The sequence below is a fragment of the Sus scrofa genome, chromosome 1, assembly GCF_054392235.1.
Source record: "Sus scrofa isolate SSC_HxYL_T2T_F1_AM1 chromosome 1, Sscrofa_HxYL_maternal_Yorkshire_Landrace_v2.0, whole genome shotgun sequence".
In the NCBI taxonomy this organism is placed as follows: Eukaryota; Metazoa; Chordata; class Mammalia; order Artiodactyla; family Suidae; genus Sus; species Sus scrofa.
In genome coordinates this window covers 140,032,067-140,048,581 of record NC_139383.1, presented here as the reverse complement: position 1 = coordinate 140,048,581, position 16,515 = coordinate 140,032,067, and the positions used below count along the sequence as shown (strand labels likewise).

General features: G+C 44.4%; 1 protein-coding gene and 2 non-coding genes across 4 annotated transcripts; 1 reads left to right on the top strand and 2 right to left on the bottom strand.

The window, feature by feature from the left end:
• The first annotated feature begins 1,652 nt into the window (after positions 1 to 1,652).
• Positions 1,653 to 8,344, top strand: RPUSD2 (RNA pseudouridine synthase domain containing 2). Of its 2 annotated transcripts, XM_084974240.1 has the most exons (4): positions 1,653 to 2,277; positions 3,989 to 4,285; positions 6,490 to 6,579; positions 7,496 to 8,344. In XM_084974240.1, the coding sequence occupies exons 1-4, from the start codon at positions 1,657 to 1,659 to the stop codon at positions 7,511 to 7,513; spliced, it is 1,026 nt and encodes a 341-aa protein (XP_084830366.1). In that variant the 5' UTR covers positions 1,653 to 1,656; the 3' UTR covers positions 7,514 to 8,344. The 2 variants fall into 2 exon arrangements, with proteins under 2 accessions (XP_084830366.1, XP_020953272.2); XM_021097613.2 differs by lacking the exon at positions 7,496 to 8,344 and having other exon boundaries at positions 6,490 to 7,437.
• A 5,761-nt stretch (positions 8,345 to 14,105) lies between these two features.
• Positions 14,106 to 14,241, bottom strand: LOC146406399 (small nucleolar RNA SNORA26). Its single transcript, XR_014832423.1, has one exon. It is a non-coding gene; the product is annotated as a small nucleolar RNA SNORA26 (small nucleolar RNA).
• A 667-nt stretch (positions 14,242 to 14,908) lies between these two features.
• On the bottom strand, positions 14,909 to 15,027 carry LOC146406398 (small nucleolar RNA SNORA26). The gene has a single exon (XR_014832422.1). It is a non-coding gene; the product is annotated as a small nucleolar RNA SNORA26 (small nucleolar RNA).
• Between the last annotated feature and the right edge of the window lie 1,488 nt (positions 15,028 to 16,515).

The following is a 16,515-nucleotide window of genomic DNA, read 5'->3' as shown; positions in this document are numbered from 1 at the left end:
AGTTATTGAAATGTAATTCACACTCCATGAAATTCACCTTTTTGTCATGTGGCTGGTTCTCAGAGGCCTTGGCTTCTCTTGATTTGGCTGTTTCTGAGTTTGTTCGCCAACTCTCTTGTGAATTCTTTTTTTTTTTTAAATGAATTACACAATATACATTTTTTAAATAGATTTTTTACAAAGACTATATCATGTTACACATTTCTGGCTCTTATTTTTCTCGCCATTTACTTGCCTGTAGGTTCTCTGGGCTTCAGTGACCTCATCTGGAAAATGATGGTAGCACTTATAGGGTTATTATGAGAATTCACTGCGTTAAAATACATACAGCACTTAAAATAGCACTATATATGAGTGCTTGCTATTATCGTTATTATTTTCATTCCACAAAACCTATGTCAACCGCACTTGCTTGATTTCATTCTTTTTAATGGTTATGAACAGAATTTTGTGATGAAGAATGATGTATCCATTCATTCGACTTTTAGTGGGCGATTGCTTTGCTTCCATTTTTTGGTCACTAAAAAGCAACATTGCAGTAAACACCTTTGTATATATACCCTTACCTACATTTTTTTTTCTTACTCAGGGACGGATTCTCATGAATGGCATAGCTAGGTTAAAGAGTATGTGAGTGTGTGTACGGTTTTAAATTTCATTAAACGCCATATTGCTTTCTGAGAAGAGTGTGACAGATGCACAATTCCACCAGTAATGTATGGGTGTATAGTTTTTCCTTCAATCCCACCAACAGTTGATCTTTCTGCTCTTTTTAAATTTTCTCTTGTGAATTCTATGAGGCAGTAATATCCTTTCAATAATTTTCTCTTTGGAGTTTCCTTTGTGGCTCAGCGGTTAACGAATACGACTAGCATCCATGAGACCTCAGGTTCCATCCCTGGCCTTGCTCAGTGGTTTAAGGATCTGGCGTTGCCATGATCTGTGGTGTGGTCCCAGCCTAAATTTGGATCTTCGTGACGTGGCTGGGGCATAGGCCAGCAGCTATAGCTCTGATTGACCCCTAGCCTGGGAACCTCTATATGCCGCGGGTGTGACCCTAAGAAATTAAAAATAATAATAATAATAAATTTCCTCTTTTATAAATTAAAAATTATTGGTTTCAGTATTTTGCATTTAAGTATTTTGGTTTCAGTATTTTGCATTTAAGAACTCTGACAAATACATCTTCTGATCCACTTGCAGTTTTAATCTCGGGACAGGAGCATATGGGAAGCAACTAGGAGATCTCTAATCTTTCTCATGATGTTAGGGGGATCGACAAGTGTAAAAACATTGCTTCTGGGGTGTGTGAGTTTAATTACATATATATATCAAATTTACCGAGTTAAGTCACAAACTATCACATCTTTTTAAAGTAAACAACACAGTGATTCTTAGTATATCCAGAGTTTAGAAATCCTCATTTTATTTTGTTTTAAATAACTCCTTTCAAGAGTTTTTCCAGACGCAAGACTTTGAGCATATCTATACGTTATCTCCACTTTTAATGAGTCATTCTCCTAGCCTCTCAACTCTTTCAACTCACCCCTTCGCTCCTACTCCCCTCTCAGTCCCATCCCGGCACGAGGCCTCAATGATTGGTTGATGCCAAGTGACGTCCTCAGATCGCGACCCAGAAGCCGCGGCCACGTGGTTATGTGGCTGGGCGGCCGCTTGTGGCTCCCGGTTCTTAGGCAAGTGTGCTCCAACCTCCGGCGTCTCACCTTTGCCAGGACTTGGGGTGACCGCAGGGACCCCATGGCGGAAACACTCTCGACCCGGGCCGAGGCCGCGGGCGGGCTGGAGGCCCCGGCTCAGCAAAACGGAGTTGCGGGTGGCGAACCTAGGGAACCGCAAGAGAGCCTGGAGCCTGCGGGCCCTGGAGTGGAGCTGGCCCCGGGAGACGCGAAGCAGGCCTCCGAGATCGAGGAGCAGGCCCCGGTCGTAGCCCCCGGCCCAGGCAAGCGGAAGAAGCGGCGGGGCGCAACCGGAGAGCGTGTCGTGCCGCCCCCGAAGAAGCGACGGGCAGGGGTTAGCTTCAGCGATGAGCACTTTGCCGAGACCAGCTACTATTTCGAGGGCGGCCTGCGCAAAGTGCGGCCCTACTATTTTGACTTTCAGACTTACTGCAAAGGCCGCTGGGTGGGCCACAGCTTGCTGCACGTCTTCAGCACCGAGTTCCGAGCCCAGCCCCTGGCCTACTACGAGGCAGCGGTCAGGGCGGGCCGCCTGCACCTCAATGAGGAGCCCGTGAAGGACCTCAGCATTGTGCTCAAGGTGGAGTCTTGATGGGGCCTGCCCGGAAGCGGGCAAGGAAAGGGGCAAGGCTTTTTTCACAGTTACCAGGGCATAAGTATTGGGGTAAAATAGGGGTAATTCTGAAGCGTTCTCGTTTTCATTTGGAACACTCTTTTAGTGCCCATTTTTGCAAGTAGACAGCCTGTATGCTTCAGAACTCAGTCCACTTATCCCTTCTATCAAGGGGGCTTCTGTGTTGCCAGGAGTTGGAATTCTTATAGCTTCTTTTATGCAGCCTTGTGGCACTGGCCCAGATGACTTTCCACCTTGCATTGTAGATCTCTGTACAAATAGTAATAACGGAGACCATCATTTTTATTCCCTGACTCTGTGCTGGGCACAAAGTTAAGCATTTTATGTACTTTAACATTTAATTCTAATGACAGCCTTGTGGAGTGGATAATGCTGCCACCTCTTACCTGTTAGGAAGCTGAGGAAACTAAGGTAAACCTCACAGAGGTAAGGCAGCACTGCCACCTCCAATGCCTGTTTTCTTTTTTTGTTTGTTTTGTCTTTGTTTTTCAGGTGCGGCATATGGAAGTTCCCAGGCTAGGGGTCAGATCCAAGCCACCTCTGACCCACGCCACAGCTCGCAGCAATGCCAGATCCTTAACCTGCTGAGCCTTGACAGGAACTCCCAATGCCTGTGTTCTTACAAGTTCTACATTTATCGTACAGCCTGATGTGATAAACTTGTGAAATGAGAGGAATAGAGACTAGAATTGTCTAGCCCAGTGCTTTGATCCTTTAAAATTACATCACAGCTAAGAGATATCAGACACCTGTGTCAGTAGAAGTGGCTCTCCAAGGTTGTGGGAGTTCACAAGGCACTTTTTTCTTTTGTAGAATGAGTGGTTTGAATCCTTTCTTCTGTCCCAATTTTGAGAAGCACGGTTCTGGACTGACCCTCACATTTTACAGATAAGGAAACTGAGGCCTAGAAAAGCTAAGTGGCTTTTGTAGGAGTGTGTAGTAAAGAGTTCCCCTTGTGGCTCAGCAGAAATGAATCCAACTAGTATCCATGAGGACACAGGTTCGATCCCTGGCTTCACTCAGTGGGTTAAGTATCTGGTATTGCCATGAACTGTGGTGTAGGTTGCAGACACGGCTCAGATCTCACATTGCTGTAGCTGTGGTGTAGACTGTCAGCCATAGCTCCCATTTGACCCATAGCCTGGGAACTTCCATATGCACATGTGGCCCTAAAAAGCAAAAAAAAAAAAAAAGTGTGTAGTAAGCCTGTGGCAAATTCAGGTCTGGAGCCCAAATCTCTGGACTTAGAGCTTGGTGTTTGTTCACAGTCACAATAAGTGATACTTTAGAAAATTTTAATTTTAGAAAAATAATTTAGAAAAATTAATGTTTTTCCTTTTAGAAAATTTTAATTTTTAATTATAACCGTTGTATAGAAATACAAATGAGCAGAACAAAAAAAAATGCATACCCCACCACCCAAAAATGTCACCATTAACATTTTATGAATGTCCTTCTAGCACTTTTTCAGTGCCTATCTGCCTGTGTGTCTGTGATTTTACAAAATGAGGATCCACTGTGCACACTGCTTTTTCTGCTTCAGGATGTACTGTGACCATTCTTCCAGGCCAGTAAGGAAGAGGGGAGGAAACTGTAAAGTCGACTGATTACATGTGGCTGGCCCTTGGGCTGACCAATTGCCTTATGTCATTCGCAGGACAATGACTTCTTACGGAACACAGTGCACAGGCATGAGCCACCAGTTACAGCAGAACCTGTCCGCCTGCTGGCCGAGAACGAAGATGTGGTAGTTGTAGACAAGCCTTCTTCCATTCCTGTCCACCCCTGTGGCCGCTTCCGACACAACACGGTCATCTTTATCCTGGGCAAGGAGCACCAACTCAAAGAGCTACACCCATTGCATCGACTTGACCGCCTTACGTCCGGGGTCCTCATGTTTGCCAAGACAGCGGCCGTCTCAGAGAGAATTCATGAACAGGTTCGGGACCGGCAGGTGAGACAAGCTTTTGCCTCCTTCAGGTTACTTCCTGCATTCATGAATGCTCTGTGTTGAAAAGATGTCACTGGAGTTCCTGTTGTGGCACAGCGAAACAAATCTGACTAGTATCCATAAGGAAGCAGGTTTGAAATCCGGTCTCGCTCAGTGGCTTAAGGATCCAGCGTTGCCATGAGCTGTGGTGTACGTTGCAGATGCAGCTGGTATCTGGCATGGCTATGGCTCTGGCGTAGGCCAGTGGCTATAGCTCCAAATCGACCCTTAGCCTGGGTGTGGCCCTAAACAAACAAACAAACAAAAAGTGTCACTGAGTTCTGGATCTGAAGTGAGCCTGGTCAAGCCTCCTATCTTCAGGAAAGACAACACTTACATTGCCAGAGACAGGTTATTATCTCTTGTGTTTCACAAGATATTTATAGAGTTGATTTATATCTCCTCTCTTGGTAGTTGGCCGTTTTTTGTGTTTTTTTTTTTTTTTTGCTTTTTAGGGCTGTATCTGTGGCATATGGAGCTGTAGCTGTTGGCCTACATCATAGCCACAGAAACATGGGATCCGAGCCACATCTTCGATCTATACCACAGTTTATGGCAACACCGGATCCCTGACCCACTGAGCGAGGCCAGGGATTGAACCCACTTCCTCAAGGGTACTAGTCAGATTGTTTCCTCTGAGCCACAGTGGGAACTCCCAGTAGTTTGCTGTTTTGAGGTGGTTTTGTTTGTTTGTTTGTTATTTTTGATATACCCGAAGCATATAGAAGTTCCTAGGCCAGGAAGTGAATCCAAGCCACATCTGTGATGACCCATACCACAGCTATGGCAATGCTGGATCCTTAACCCACTGTGCTGGGCCAAGGATCAAACCCTTGCCTATGCAGTGACGCAGGCTGCTGCAATCAGATTCCTAACCCACTGTGCCACAGCAGAAACTCCTAAAGTTTTAAAGTGTTGGCAGACTGAGCAAGGTTTTTTGGCCATGTCTGACATGCAGAAGTTTCCAGAATGGGGATCAAACCCTCACCACAGCAGTGACAAGTCTGGACCCTTTAACTGCTTGGCCACAAGGGAATTCCTGAGCAAGGTTTTTAAGAATGTAGGGAGAGCTTACTTGGTAGAAAGATTCTGGATGGAGGTGGAAGAGCTTGGGTAGAAAAGTTAAATGGTAGTCATTGTGGTCTTGAGCCTTGTAATTCTGGATCTGGCTATAATATGTTTATACCATGCTCAGCACCAAGTATATTAGACCACAGCTAACTGAATCCTTAAAACAGCCCTGTTGAAATGAATGCTTTTCTTTCTTTTTTTTGGGGGGGAAAACCTCCATGGCATGTGGAGGTTCCCAGGCTAGGGATCGAATCAGAGTTGTAGCCTCTGGCCTACGCCACAGCCACAGCAACATGGGATCCGAACTGTGTCTTTGACTTACACCAAGTTCATGACAATGCTGTATCCTTAACACACTGAGCAAGGCCGGGGATCAAACCTGTGTCCTCATGGATACTAGCCAGATCCGTTTCCACTGAGCCATGTCGGGAACCCCAGTAAATGCTTTTCTTTTCTTTTCTTTTTTTTTTTTTTTCAATTTTTTATTTTTTATTTTTTTTGTCTTTTTCCTATTTCTTTGGGCCGCTCCCGCGGCATATGGAGGTTCCCAGGCTAGGAGTCAAATCAGAGCTGGAGCCACCGGCCTACGCCAGAGCCACAGCAACGCGGGATCCGAGCCGCGTCTGCGACCTACACCACAGCTCACGGCAATGCCGGATCGTTAACCCACTGAGCAAGGGCAGGGACCGAACCCGCAACCTCATGGTTCCTAGTCGGATTCGTTAACCACTGCGCCACAATGGGAACTCCAGTAAATGCTTTTCTAATCAAATATTTTCTAGACAAATTAACGGGATTTAAAGAGGCTAAATAGGAATTCTCTCATGGTTTAGCAAGTTAAGGGTCCAGGGTTGTTACTGCCATGGCTCTGGCATGGGTTTGACCCCCTGGCCCAGGAGCTTCCACATGCTACAGGCACAGTCACAAAAAAGAAAGAGGCTAAGTAATGTGCCTAGGATTGTGCAGCTGGCCAGTGGTGGAGCTGGGGTTTGAATCCTCTTCTGTCTGACATGGGTACATTCGTTATCACTGTAGGGAGTTTGGGCTTCATGAGTTTAGGCTTTGTGCTGACTTGCTCCCTCTTTCTTCCTGTTTAGCTGGAGAAGGAATACGTGTGCCGGGTGGAGGGGGAGTTCCCTGCTGAAGAAGTAACCTGCAAGGAACCCATCTTGGTGGTGTCTTACAAGGTAGGGGTCTGCCGTGTAGATCCTCGGGGCAAGCCCTGTGAGACAGTGTTCCAGCGACTGAGCTACAATGGCTGCTCCAGCGTGGTACGCTGCCGGCCACTCACAGGCCGCACGCACCAGATCCGAGTCCACCTCCAGTTCCTGGGCCATCCCATCCTCAATGACCCCATCTACAACTCAGTTGCCTGGGGCCCCTCCCGAGGCCGAGGCGGCCACATTCCAAAGACAGATGAGGAACTACTTCGGGACCTTGTGGCAGAGCACCAGGCCAAACAGAGCCTGGATGTGCTAGATCTCTGTGAGGGCGACCTGTCCCCTGGTCTCATAGACTCTACAGCACCCTCCTCAGAGCTGAGCAAGGACCATGTAGAAGAGTTGGCTGCATCTGCCCAGAAGATGGATGGAGCAGTTGAGGCAGCCCCTCAGGATCTGGACACAGTGCCCTTGGCACTAGGGAAGGCAGCCAAAATGGATGTTGTGAATCAAGAAACAGACCCACTCTGTGCAGAGTGCCGGCTGGTGCGACAGGACCCCTTGCCCCAGGACCTTGTGATGTTCTTGCATGCTCTCTGCTATAAAGGGCCAGGCTTTGAGTACTTTTCACCAATGCCTGCCTGGGCTCAGGATGACTGGCAAGAGGGCTGAGGGCTGTGACCAATGGAGGGGTTACTTCTTGGGTTGGAAGAGGGATAGGCCATGGGTAGTAGGAGCTGACCACATACACTGTACTCAGTTTCTCAGGGGTGAGGTTGGGCTCTTAAAGGAACTGCTCATACCTCCTTCTTTCTTCTCCCTCCAGCTACAGTTTGGGGACTTTTTTTGGTTTGTAAATAGATCTCTTTTTTTTCTAACACCTTATATGTCTGGTTTTCTTACTGCTTGTTTCTTTTTGTTTTTTTTTTCCTGTCTTTTTTAGGGCCGCACCCTAGACTAGGGATCTAATTTGAGCTGCAGCCGCCAGCCTATGCCACAGCCACAGCAATGCCAGGTCCAAGCCGCATCTGCAACTACACCACAGCTCACTGCAACACCAGATCCTAACCTGCTGAGCGCTGAGCGAGGCCAGGGATCGAACCCGAAACCTCATGGTTCCTAGTTGGATTCATTTCCGCTGAGCCAAGACGGGAACTCCTCTTTTTGTTTTCTTAATTGAGATAAAAGTCACTTAACACAATTACCTTTTAAGATAGACAGTTTAGTGGCATTTCATACATTCACAGTGTTGTGCAGCCATCACCTCTTAACTAGTTGCAAAACATTCATCACCCAAAAGGAAACCTGTACTCATTAAACAGCTATTCCCTGTTTCTTCTTCCTCCCAGCCCTTGATAAAAGTAGTCAATTTTCTGTCTCTATGGATATGCCTATTCTGGATATTTCATACAAATGGAATCATATAATATATGACCTTTTGTATCTGTTGTCTTTTGTTTAGCATGTTTTCAGTGTTACAAACCACCCTTTGGCTGTTGTGAATAGTGCTGCTGTGAACATTTGTGTGCAAATTTTTGTTTGAATATGTTTTCCATTCTTTATATACTAAGCAGTGGAATTGTTGGGTCATATGGTAATTCTTTTTATTTTTTTGAGGAGTCACCAAACTTTTCCACAGCAGCATATTTGAGTTCTTTTTGTATTTTTTAATTGGGTTATTTGATTTTGTGTTGTTGAAATGAAGGAATTCTTTACACATTCTGGGTATTAACCCCTTATCAAATATATGATTTTTTTATATATTTATATAAATATATATTTAGATTCCACATAGAAGAGAGATCATATGGTATTTATCTTTCTTTGTCTTATTTCACTTAGCATAATGCCCTCAAGTTCCATTCATTTCCTTCTTTCTAGCTGAGTAATACTCCATTGTAGTCATCCATCTTTGGATGCTTAGGTTGTTTTGATGTTTTGGCTATTGTAAATAATGCTGCAATGAATAGGAGGTACAGATACCATTTTGAGATGCTGATTTTAATTCCTTCAGATGTATACCCAGAAGTGAATTTGCTGGTAATACCATACTGCCCTCCAAAAAGATTATACCAATTTCCATCAGTAAGTAGTGTGAGAGGCAGAAGCAGCTGAATATAGTGACTATGAAAGAGCTGGTCAGGCAGCTGCATTTTCAAGGCTGGCTTTAGTTCTAACTGTGTGTTGGAATCATGGGTTTCCCGGAATGTCTGCATCTCTCAATGTATGACCTAGGTTTGCTTGGGTCAGTTTTGCTCCTGAAGGCTTTAGAGAAAATGGCCTCATTTCAGAGCCACTTTAGGCTTTGGATCACTGGTCCTCAGGACTGGATTTTTTAGAACATAGGATTATTGAAAACCAAAAATGGGAGCAGAACAGCCTAAGGAATGTGACCAGATTTTGGATGGATAAGTTTATTGCAGTCAGAGTTATCATCACCAAGGAACTCATTCTACTTAGAACACCTGCTTTGCACATGGCAAACAATATTGTCTATGATTATGATTCTTGTTTTCCTACCCTCCAAACCCTTTTTGTACTCTCTTCCTTTCATGTGAAACTTGTCCATGTTTTCAAAACGGCAACATTTTTATCAACCATTAACCACACCAAAATAGTTAAGAATTGGAGTTCCTGTTGTGGTTCAGCAGATTAAGAACCCAGCTAGTATCCATGAGGATATAGGTTCAATTCTTGGCCTCTTTAAGGACCTGGCATTGCCACAAGATGTGGCATAGACTGCAGATTTGGCTCAAATGGCATTGCTGTGGCTGTGGCGTAGGCTGGCAGCTAGTTTGGATTCGACCCCTAGCCTGGGAACTTCCATCTGCTGCAGGTGCAGCCCTTAAAAAAAAAAAAAAAGAATTGCCTAGTAAAGTTGAACATGCACATGCACATTACTATTGATTCCATTTCAGGTTATAGACCTAGAGAAACACACATGTACCTCAGGAGACATGTATAAGAACATTCACAGTAACATTCTTAAAATAGCAAAAAACTGGAAACAACTGAAATATCTGTTTGTAAGAATTCAGACAATTATATACTAAGTAGCAGTGCAAATGAATGAATTATATGGATAAAACTGTTGAGTGAAAGAAGTAACAGATGAATAATATTCCATTTAGGAGTTCTCAGTCGTCGTGGCACAGCGGAAATGAATCTGACTAGGAACCATGAGGTTTGTGGGTTCGATCCCTGGCCTTGCTCTGTGGGTTAAGGATCTGGCGTTGCCATGAGCTGTGGTGTAGGTCGCAGACACAGCTTGAATCCTGAGTTGCTGTGGCTCTGGTGTAGGCTGGCAGCTACAGCTCTGATTAGACCCCTAGCCTGGGAACCTTCATATGCCATGGGTGTGGCCCCAGAAAAGACCAAAAAAAAAAAAAAAAAAAAAAGATTCCAGTCCCTGAAAAGACAAAAACTAAAAATTAAAAAAAAAATGATTCCATTTATATAAAATTCAAAAACAGGCAAACATTTATGTATATATATACATATAAGGAAAGTAAAAAGGTGATTAACACAATTTAGGGAGTTCCCACCATGGCACAGTGGGTTAAGAATCTGACTGCTGGGTTGCTGTGGAGGTGCAGGGTCTGTCTCCAGTGCAGTGGGTTAAAGGAGTAGGAACTTCCATATGCTGTGGGCGCAGTCATAAAATTAAAAAAATAAAATTTAGTGAAGTAGTCTTCTCTTTGGCAAGAGGATACCAGCAGAGGGACACAGGAAGCTTCAAAGTTGCTGGTAATAATTCTGTTTCTTAACCTGGCTTGGATATACATTGTATTGGTTTTATTCTTTTAAACTATACATACACAATATATTACATGTATGTATTATATCATTGTATGTGTAATATCTTTCAAGATAAAAATTTTTTTAATTACTTATTTTTGTCTTTTTAGGGCCATTCCCATGGCATATGGAAGTTCCCAGGCTAGGGGTCCAATTGTAGTTACAGCTGCCGGCCTGTACCGCAACTTGGGATCTGAGCCACGTCTGCGACCTACTCCACAGTTCACGGCAACACTGGATCCTTAACCCCACTGAGCAAGGCCAGGGATGGAGCCCGCATCCTCTTGGATACTAGTCAGGTTTGTTACCACTGAGCCAACATGGGAACTCCAAGATAAAAATTTTTAAATAAGAAGTGTTCAAAGAGCTCTCTCTCTCTTCTCTTAACCTTTAGTTATATCTGAAATAGTGACTCTCTTCACCCACTGCACAACTCCCAAATCTACTTTACCTAGCTAGTCCCTAGACCATGAGTCATTTTCATCAGGGATGGAAAGAGAGCATCCTTTGTCTAGGATTTTGGAGACAGTAATGAGAAACAATATACAATAATGTGCAAAAGTGACTCACCACTTTAATATGCCTTAGTAGATTCAAATAGTGCTGCTTTATCATAGCTTTAAAAGAGCTGAGGGATCTAAAAGCAGTTTATGGTTCTGGTATTCCAGATTTTTGACATGCTTTTAGACACAGAGAGCCTTGTGCACTGCATTTTCTAACACTTGATTAATATGGCATCTAGACACAAAATTCTTGCCTTTTTGTCCTTTTTTTAGGGCCACACCCGAAGCATATGGAGGTTCCCAGGCTAGGGGTCTAATCAGAGCTGTAGCTGCCGGCCTATACCAGAGCTATAGCAATGCCAGATCTGAGCTGCAGCCTACACCACGGCTCACTGCAACACCGGATCCTTAACCCACTGAGCGAGGCTGGGGATCGAACCTGCAACCTCATGGTTCCTGGTGGGATTCATTTCCACTGCTCCACGACAGGAACTCCTAGGCACAAAATTCTTGAAAATACTTCAGTAGGTAAACAAGTGATAAAATTTTTCTGGTTCTTTTTTCTTTTTTTTTTTTTTTTTTTTTTGTCTTTTTGCTATTTCTTGGGCCGCTGCTGCGGCATATGGAGGTTCCCAGGTTAGGGGTTGCATCGGAGCTGTAGCCACTGGCCTACGCCAGAGCCACAGCAACACTGGATCCGAGCCGCGTCTGCAACCTACACCACAGCTCATGGCAATGCCGGATCTGCAACCTACACCACAGCTCACGGCAATGCCACTGAGCAAGGGCAGGGACCGAACCCGCAACCTGCAACCTACACCACAGCCGCGTCTGCAACCTACACCACAGCTCACGGCAATGCCGCGTCTGCAACCTACACCACAGCTCACGGCAATGCCACTGAGCAAGGGCAGGGACCGAACCCGCAACCTGCAACCTACACCACAGCCGCGTCTGCAACCTACACCACAGCTCACGGCAATGCCGCGTCTGCAACCTACACCACAGCTCACGGCAATGCCACTGAGCAAGGGCAGGGACCGAACCCGCAACCTCATGGTTCCTAGTCAGATTCGTTAACCACTGCGCCACAACAGGAACTCCCTGGTTCTTTTTTCTTATAAACCTTCCAACATTTGAAATGTTGGCGTTAAGGTAGGTTAAAATTTTTAAAAGGATAGTTTTATATTTCATCCTAAATGCTAAATTGTCCCGAATCAGAATTGAGGCAAAATTATAAAGATTAAGAATTTTAGGATTTACCTGGTGGTCTAGCAAGTTAAAGATTTGGCACTTATAGTGGGTGTGGCTTGGGTTTGAATCCCTGGACTGCATGTTGGTGGGCACAGCCAAAAAAAAAAAAAAAAAAAAAAAGAATTTTACAAGCAAAGGAATGTCAAACATTGCCAGCAAAACACCATAACCTAGAAAAGAGACATGGAACAGATTCACTCTTGTGGCCCATAGATGGAACCAATCCCACTGACACCTTGATCTCATACTTCTAGTCTTTAGAGCTCTGAGATAATATCTGTTGTTTAAGCCAAAAGAAGTTAAAAAATTAAGTCCTGTATTATGGGCTAAAATAAAGGTTGCCTCTGTTCCTTGCTAGGTTATACCAAAAAATGATAACCGATAGTCATTGAAAGGACAGTTAATTTGAAGTAATCCTTTTAGGGAGTACCCAGAAACTACTGTCAAGGAGCTATTTTAATTTTCTAAAAGCTAAAAGGAAAAAAAAAAAAACTTTTTTCAGATGTCAAGTTTATGTATCATCCAAGAATTTAAGTAGTTGCTATCACGGCTCAGAGGAAATGAATCCGACTAGTATCCATGAGGAAGCAACTTCAATCCCTGGCCTTGCTCAGTGGGTTAAGGCTCTGGCATTGCCATGAGCTGTGGTGTAGTTCTCAGATGCAGCTTGGATCTGGTGTGGCTGTGGCGTAGGCCACCGGCTACAGGTCCAACTCGACCCCTAGCCTGGGAACCTCCATATGTCGTGGGTGCGGCCCTAAAAAGCCAAAAAGAAAAAAAAAGGTTTTTTTAAGTCAGAATTTTAAATCTATGGCTATATTAGCAACCAATAGGAAGTTGATCATTTAGATGACTTGGAATCATTCATGGTCTATTTTTATCACTCAGTATGTTGTCATAGTTCAGAACAAGCACTGCCTTCATTTATCCATTATAACATTTCTAAGCATTTACTGAAGGAATTTGATCTAGAATTGATAAATACAAATCAAAATCAAAAGATTCAGATAGAAATATTCAAGAAAGAGGAACTGTGAGAAAGAGGGGAAAAAAGTACTCAGTCAATGACCTTTTATTCAGTCCAAAGAGAAATATGAAAAACTTATTCCTTCACAGTACCACAATCAGAAAAGGAGTTATTGCTTCTGTTTTTAACACCATGGACTCATCAGTCATGTCCTCAGGTCTTGCCTTCATCCATTGATTTTACCCCCACTGAAATTGGGTTTGACCTAGTTTTACTTCATTCTGGAGATTTCAAATAAAAATTTTGAAATTTGAAATCTGGGGCATTGCTCATCCTCACTGTGATGAGAGGGAAAGGTGTAACTGTTGCTTTTTAACTATCCAGAACAATCTTTGCAGAAGAGAGAAAGCATGGGATATAGCAAGTGTTATTCCCCCTTTCCCTTAGTCTATTGGCATTCATTAAGTTGGTCTTTCCTAAGCAAGTTTACTATAAACTAGTTTTCAATTTTTCCTTTATTGATCTTCAGTATGAAACTATTGTTTTATTTTCAGCTCAGTAAGCATTCCTAGAAGTTATTATAGCAAGGTGGATGTTTTCCTGTAATAGCATGCAGCTCAGGGAATGACTTGGGTTGGTGCTGCAGACTCAAATGCCCGTATTCATTCTTTTTTTTTTTTTTTTTTGTCTTTTTTTTGTTGTTGTTGTTGTTGTTGTTGCTATTTCTTGGGCCGCTCCCGCGGCATATGGAGATTCCCAGGCTAGGGGTCTAATCGGAGCTGTAGCCGCCAGCCTACGCCAGAGCCACAGCAACGTGGGATCCGAGCCGCGTCTGCAACCTACACCACAGCTCACGGCAACGCCGGATCGTTAACCCACTGAGCAAGGGCAGGGACCGAACCCGCAACCTCATGGTTCCTAGTCGGATTCGTTAACCACTGCGCCACGACGGGAACTCCCCGTATTCATTCTTGAACCTCTCCAGGTCTTGTCATGACTGTTTCCAGAGATGGTGAGTGGGACATTTCCCCAGCTGTGACAAGACAGGACCCAAAGATGAGTTTTACAATCTCTTCTCTGGGTTTTCAGGTACAGACTGAATTCACTTCATTGTCAAAACCAAACTTTGCAAGTCTTGCACCCCTAGGTCTGGGTTTAAAAAAAAACTCTAGGTATGGGTTTAAGAAACTGGGGGCGCGTGCGCGCGCACACACACACACACACACACACACACACACACTTCACTGGATTTTACTTCTTCCTTATGTGTCAGCTTTGTCCATGAGGGCTGCTGACACATAGGACCTTGCCCAGGAGGCAGAGCATCATCAACAAACACTGGACAGTTCCAAGAACACCTCATTCTCCAGAGAGAATGGGTCTTCTTGAAGCTGGACTTGGAGAATGAAAACCCATTCCCTAGCACTGAAGTAGTAAAAGAGCTGGAATATCTTGGTAATGCATTTGGCTGTGCAATGGTTCTTTCTTTTGTGGTCTTCAAGGGGTCTGCAGTAGTTCAGGATAGGACTTGTGAAGAACCCTGATATTAACGGAGAACTACCTCTTTGAGCTGTAATTTGTTGACAAGTTTGGGAGAGTAATGGGGATCTTTCCAAATGTAGCAGCCATTCCCACAGAACCATCTTGTCCAAGTCGTCAGTTGCAGCTTCTCCAGTAGATGGCGCCTTTAACTCTTTTACTGCCTTCCATTCTTATAAATTCCTTTTTCCACTACTAAGGCAAGTGTTGTCCCCCCATCCCATCCCTGGGGGCTTTTAAATAATCTGGCATGTTGTTAATCCTTTTTTCCCTTTCTTTCTTTCTTATTTTCCCCAGCTGTGACTCCAGACAGGATCCAAAGATGAGTTTTACAATCTCTTCTCTGGGTTTTATGGAGACTTCACTTCACCCTCTGTGTTAGCCTTAATCCTTTTGATTCTCTTAGAAAGAGGTAATAAACACAGTTCTTATACATCAAAGATCATAGAAATGCAAAAATGGAAACTGTCAGAGCCAGGACTTGTTCTAATTTCATATGAAAGTAACCGCAAATGAACTATACATGAAAAAACATGTAAACTGAGGACTAGAAAATTGAGCTTCTACACACAATTTCTTTTCTTTTTTTTCCCTCTAGACACTTCCAGTGCTTTATATTTTCAGAACTTCTATAGCTCTATAGCTGAAGATTTTCCTTTGAGAAAATAACCCACTCGCCTTTTTTTTTAGTCTTTTTTTAGGGCCACACCTATGGCATATGGAAGTGCCCAGGCTAGGGGTCAAGTCATAGCTGCAGCTGCCAGCCTACACCACAGCAATGCCAGATCCGAGCCATTTCTGCGACTTACACCACAGTTCACAGTAACACCAGATCCTTAACCCAGTGAGCAAGGCCAGGGATTGAATCTGTATCCTCATGGATACAAGTCAGATTCGTTCCCACTGAGCTATGATGTGAAATCCCCCCACACACTTTTTATTTATAGATACTAGACATATTGATACACCTTATCAATTTTCCAGGAAGTCATCACTGTGAAAAGAAGACAAAACTCAGAAAAATGATGCAGTCTTACCAGCCTTTAGAGAGGCTGCAGTACCATTGGGCAATTTAAGTACACTCTGGCAATGGGCTGGGGAAACACAGGAAGCTACAGGAGCATCTATGAGGGGTACAAAGCCCCAGAAACAAGAGAGCATTGGACTAGGAGAGAGAAACCTAAGGAGCTGCAGGTTGTAGGGCGAGGGGAATCTTTTTTTTTTCTTTTTTGTCTCTTCTAGGGCCGCTCCCACGGCACATGGAGGTTCCCTAGGGGTTGAATAGGAGCTGTAGCCACTGGCCTATGCCAGAGCCACAGCAACAGCAACACAGGATCCGAGCCGCGTCTGCAACCTACACCACAGGTCACGGCAACCTACACCACAGCTCACGGCAACGCCGGATCGTTAACCCACTGAGCAAGGCCAGGGACCAAACCCTCAACCTCATGGTTCCTAGTCGGATTCGTTAACCACTGCACCACAACGGGAGCTCCTGGTAATCTTGATGGAGATAACATTTAAGCTGAGATCAGAAAGAGAAGCAGGGAGTTCCCGTCATGGCTTGGTGGCTGACGAATCCAACTAGGAACCAAGAGGCTGAGGGTTCGATCCCTGGCCTTGCTCAGGGGGTTAAGGATCCAGCGTTGCCATGAGCTGTGGTATGGGTCGCAGACGTGGTTTGGATCCTGTGTTGAAGGCCAGTGGCTATAACTCAGATTAGACCCCTAGCCTGGGAACCTCCATATGCTGTGGGAGTGGCCCTAGCTGTGGGAGTGGCCCTAGAAGAGGCAAAAAGACAAAAAAAAAAAAAAAAGAGAGAGAGAGAGAAGCAGGCGCCAGCCAGGCAGGGGTTGATGGAAAGGGGCTGTGGGGGGCAGCAGAAGCATGATCCAGGGAGAG

Coding starts and splice junctions, on each gene's coding strand:
- RPUSD2 (XM_021097613.2), top strand. CDS start 1,657: ATGTGGCTGGGCGGCCGCTTGTGGCTCCCGGTTCTTAGGCAAGTGTGC. Junction 2,278..3,988: donor ACCTCAGCATTGTGCTCAAG/GTGGAGTCTTGA, acceptor TGTCATTCGCAG/GACAATGACTTCTTACGGAA. Junction 4,286..6,489: donor AACAGGTTCGGGACCGGCAG/GTGAGACAAGCT, acceptor CTTCCTGTTTAG/CTGGAGAAGGAATACGTGTG.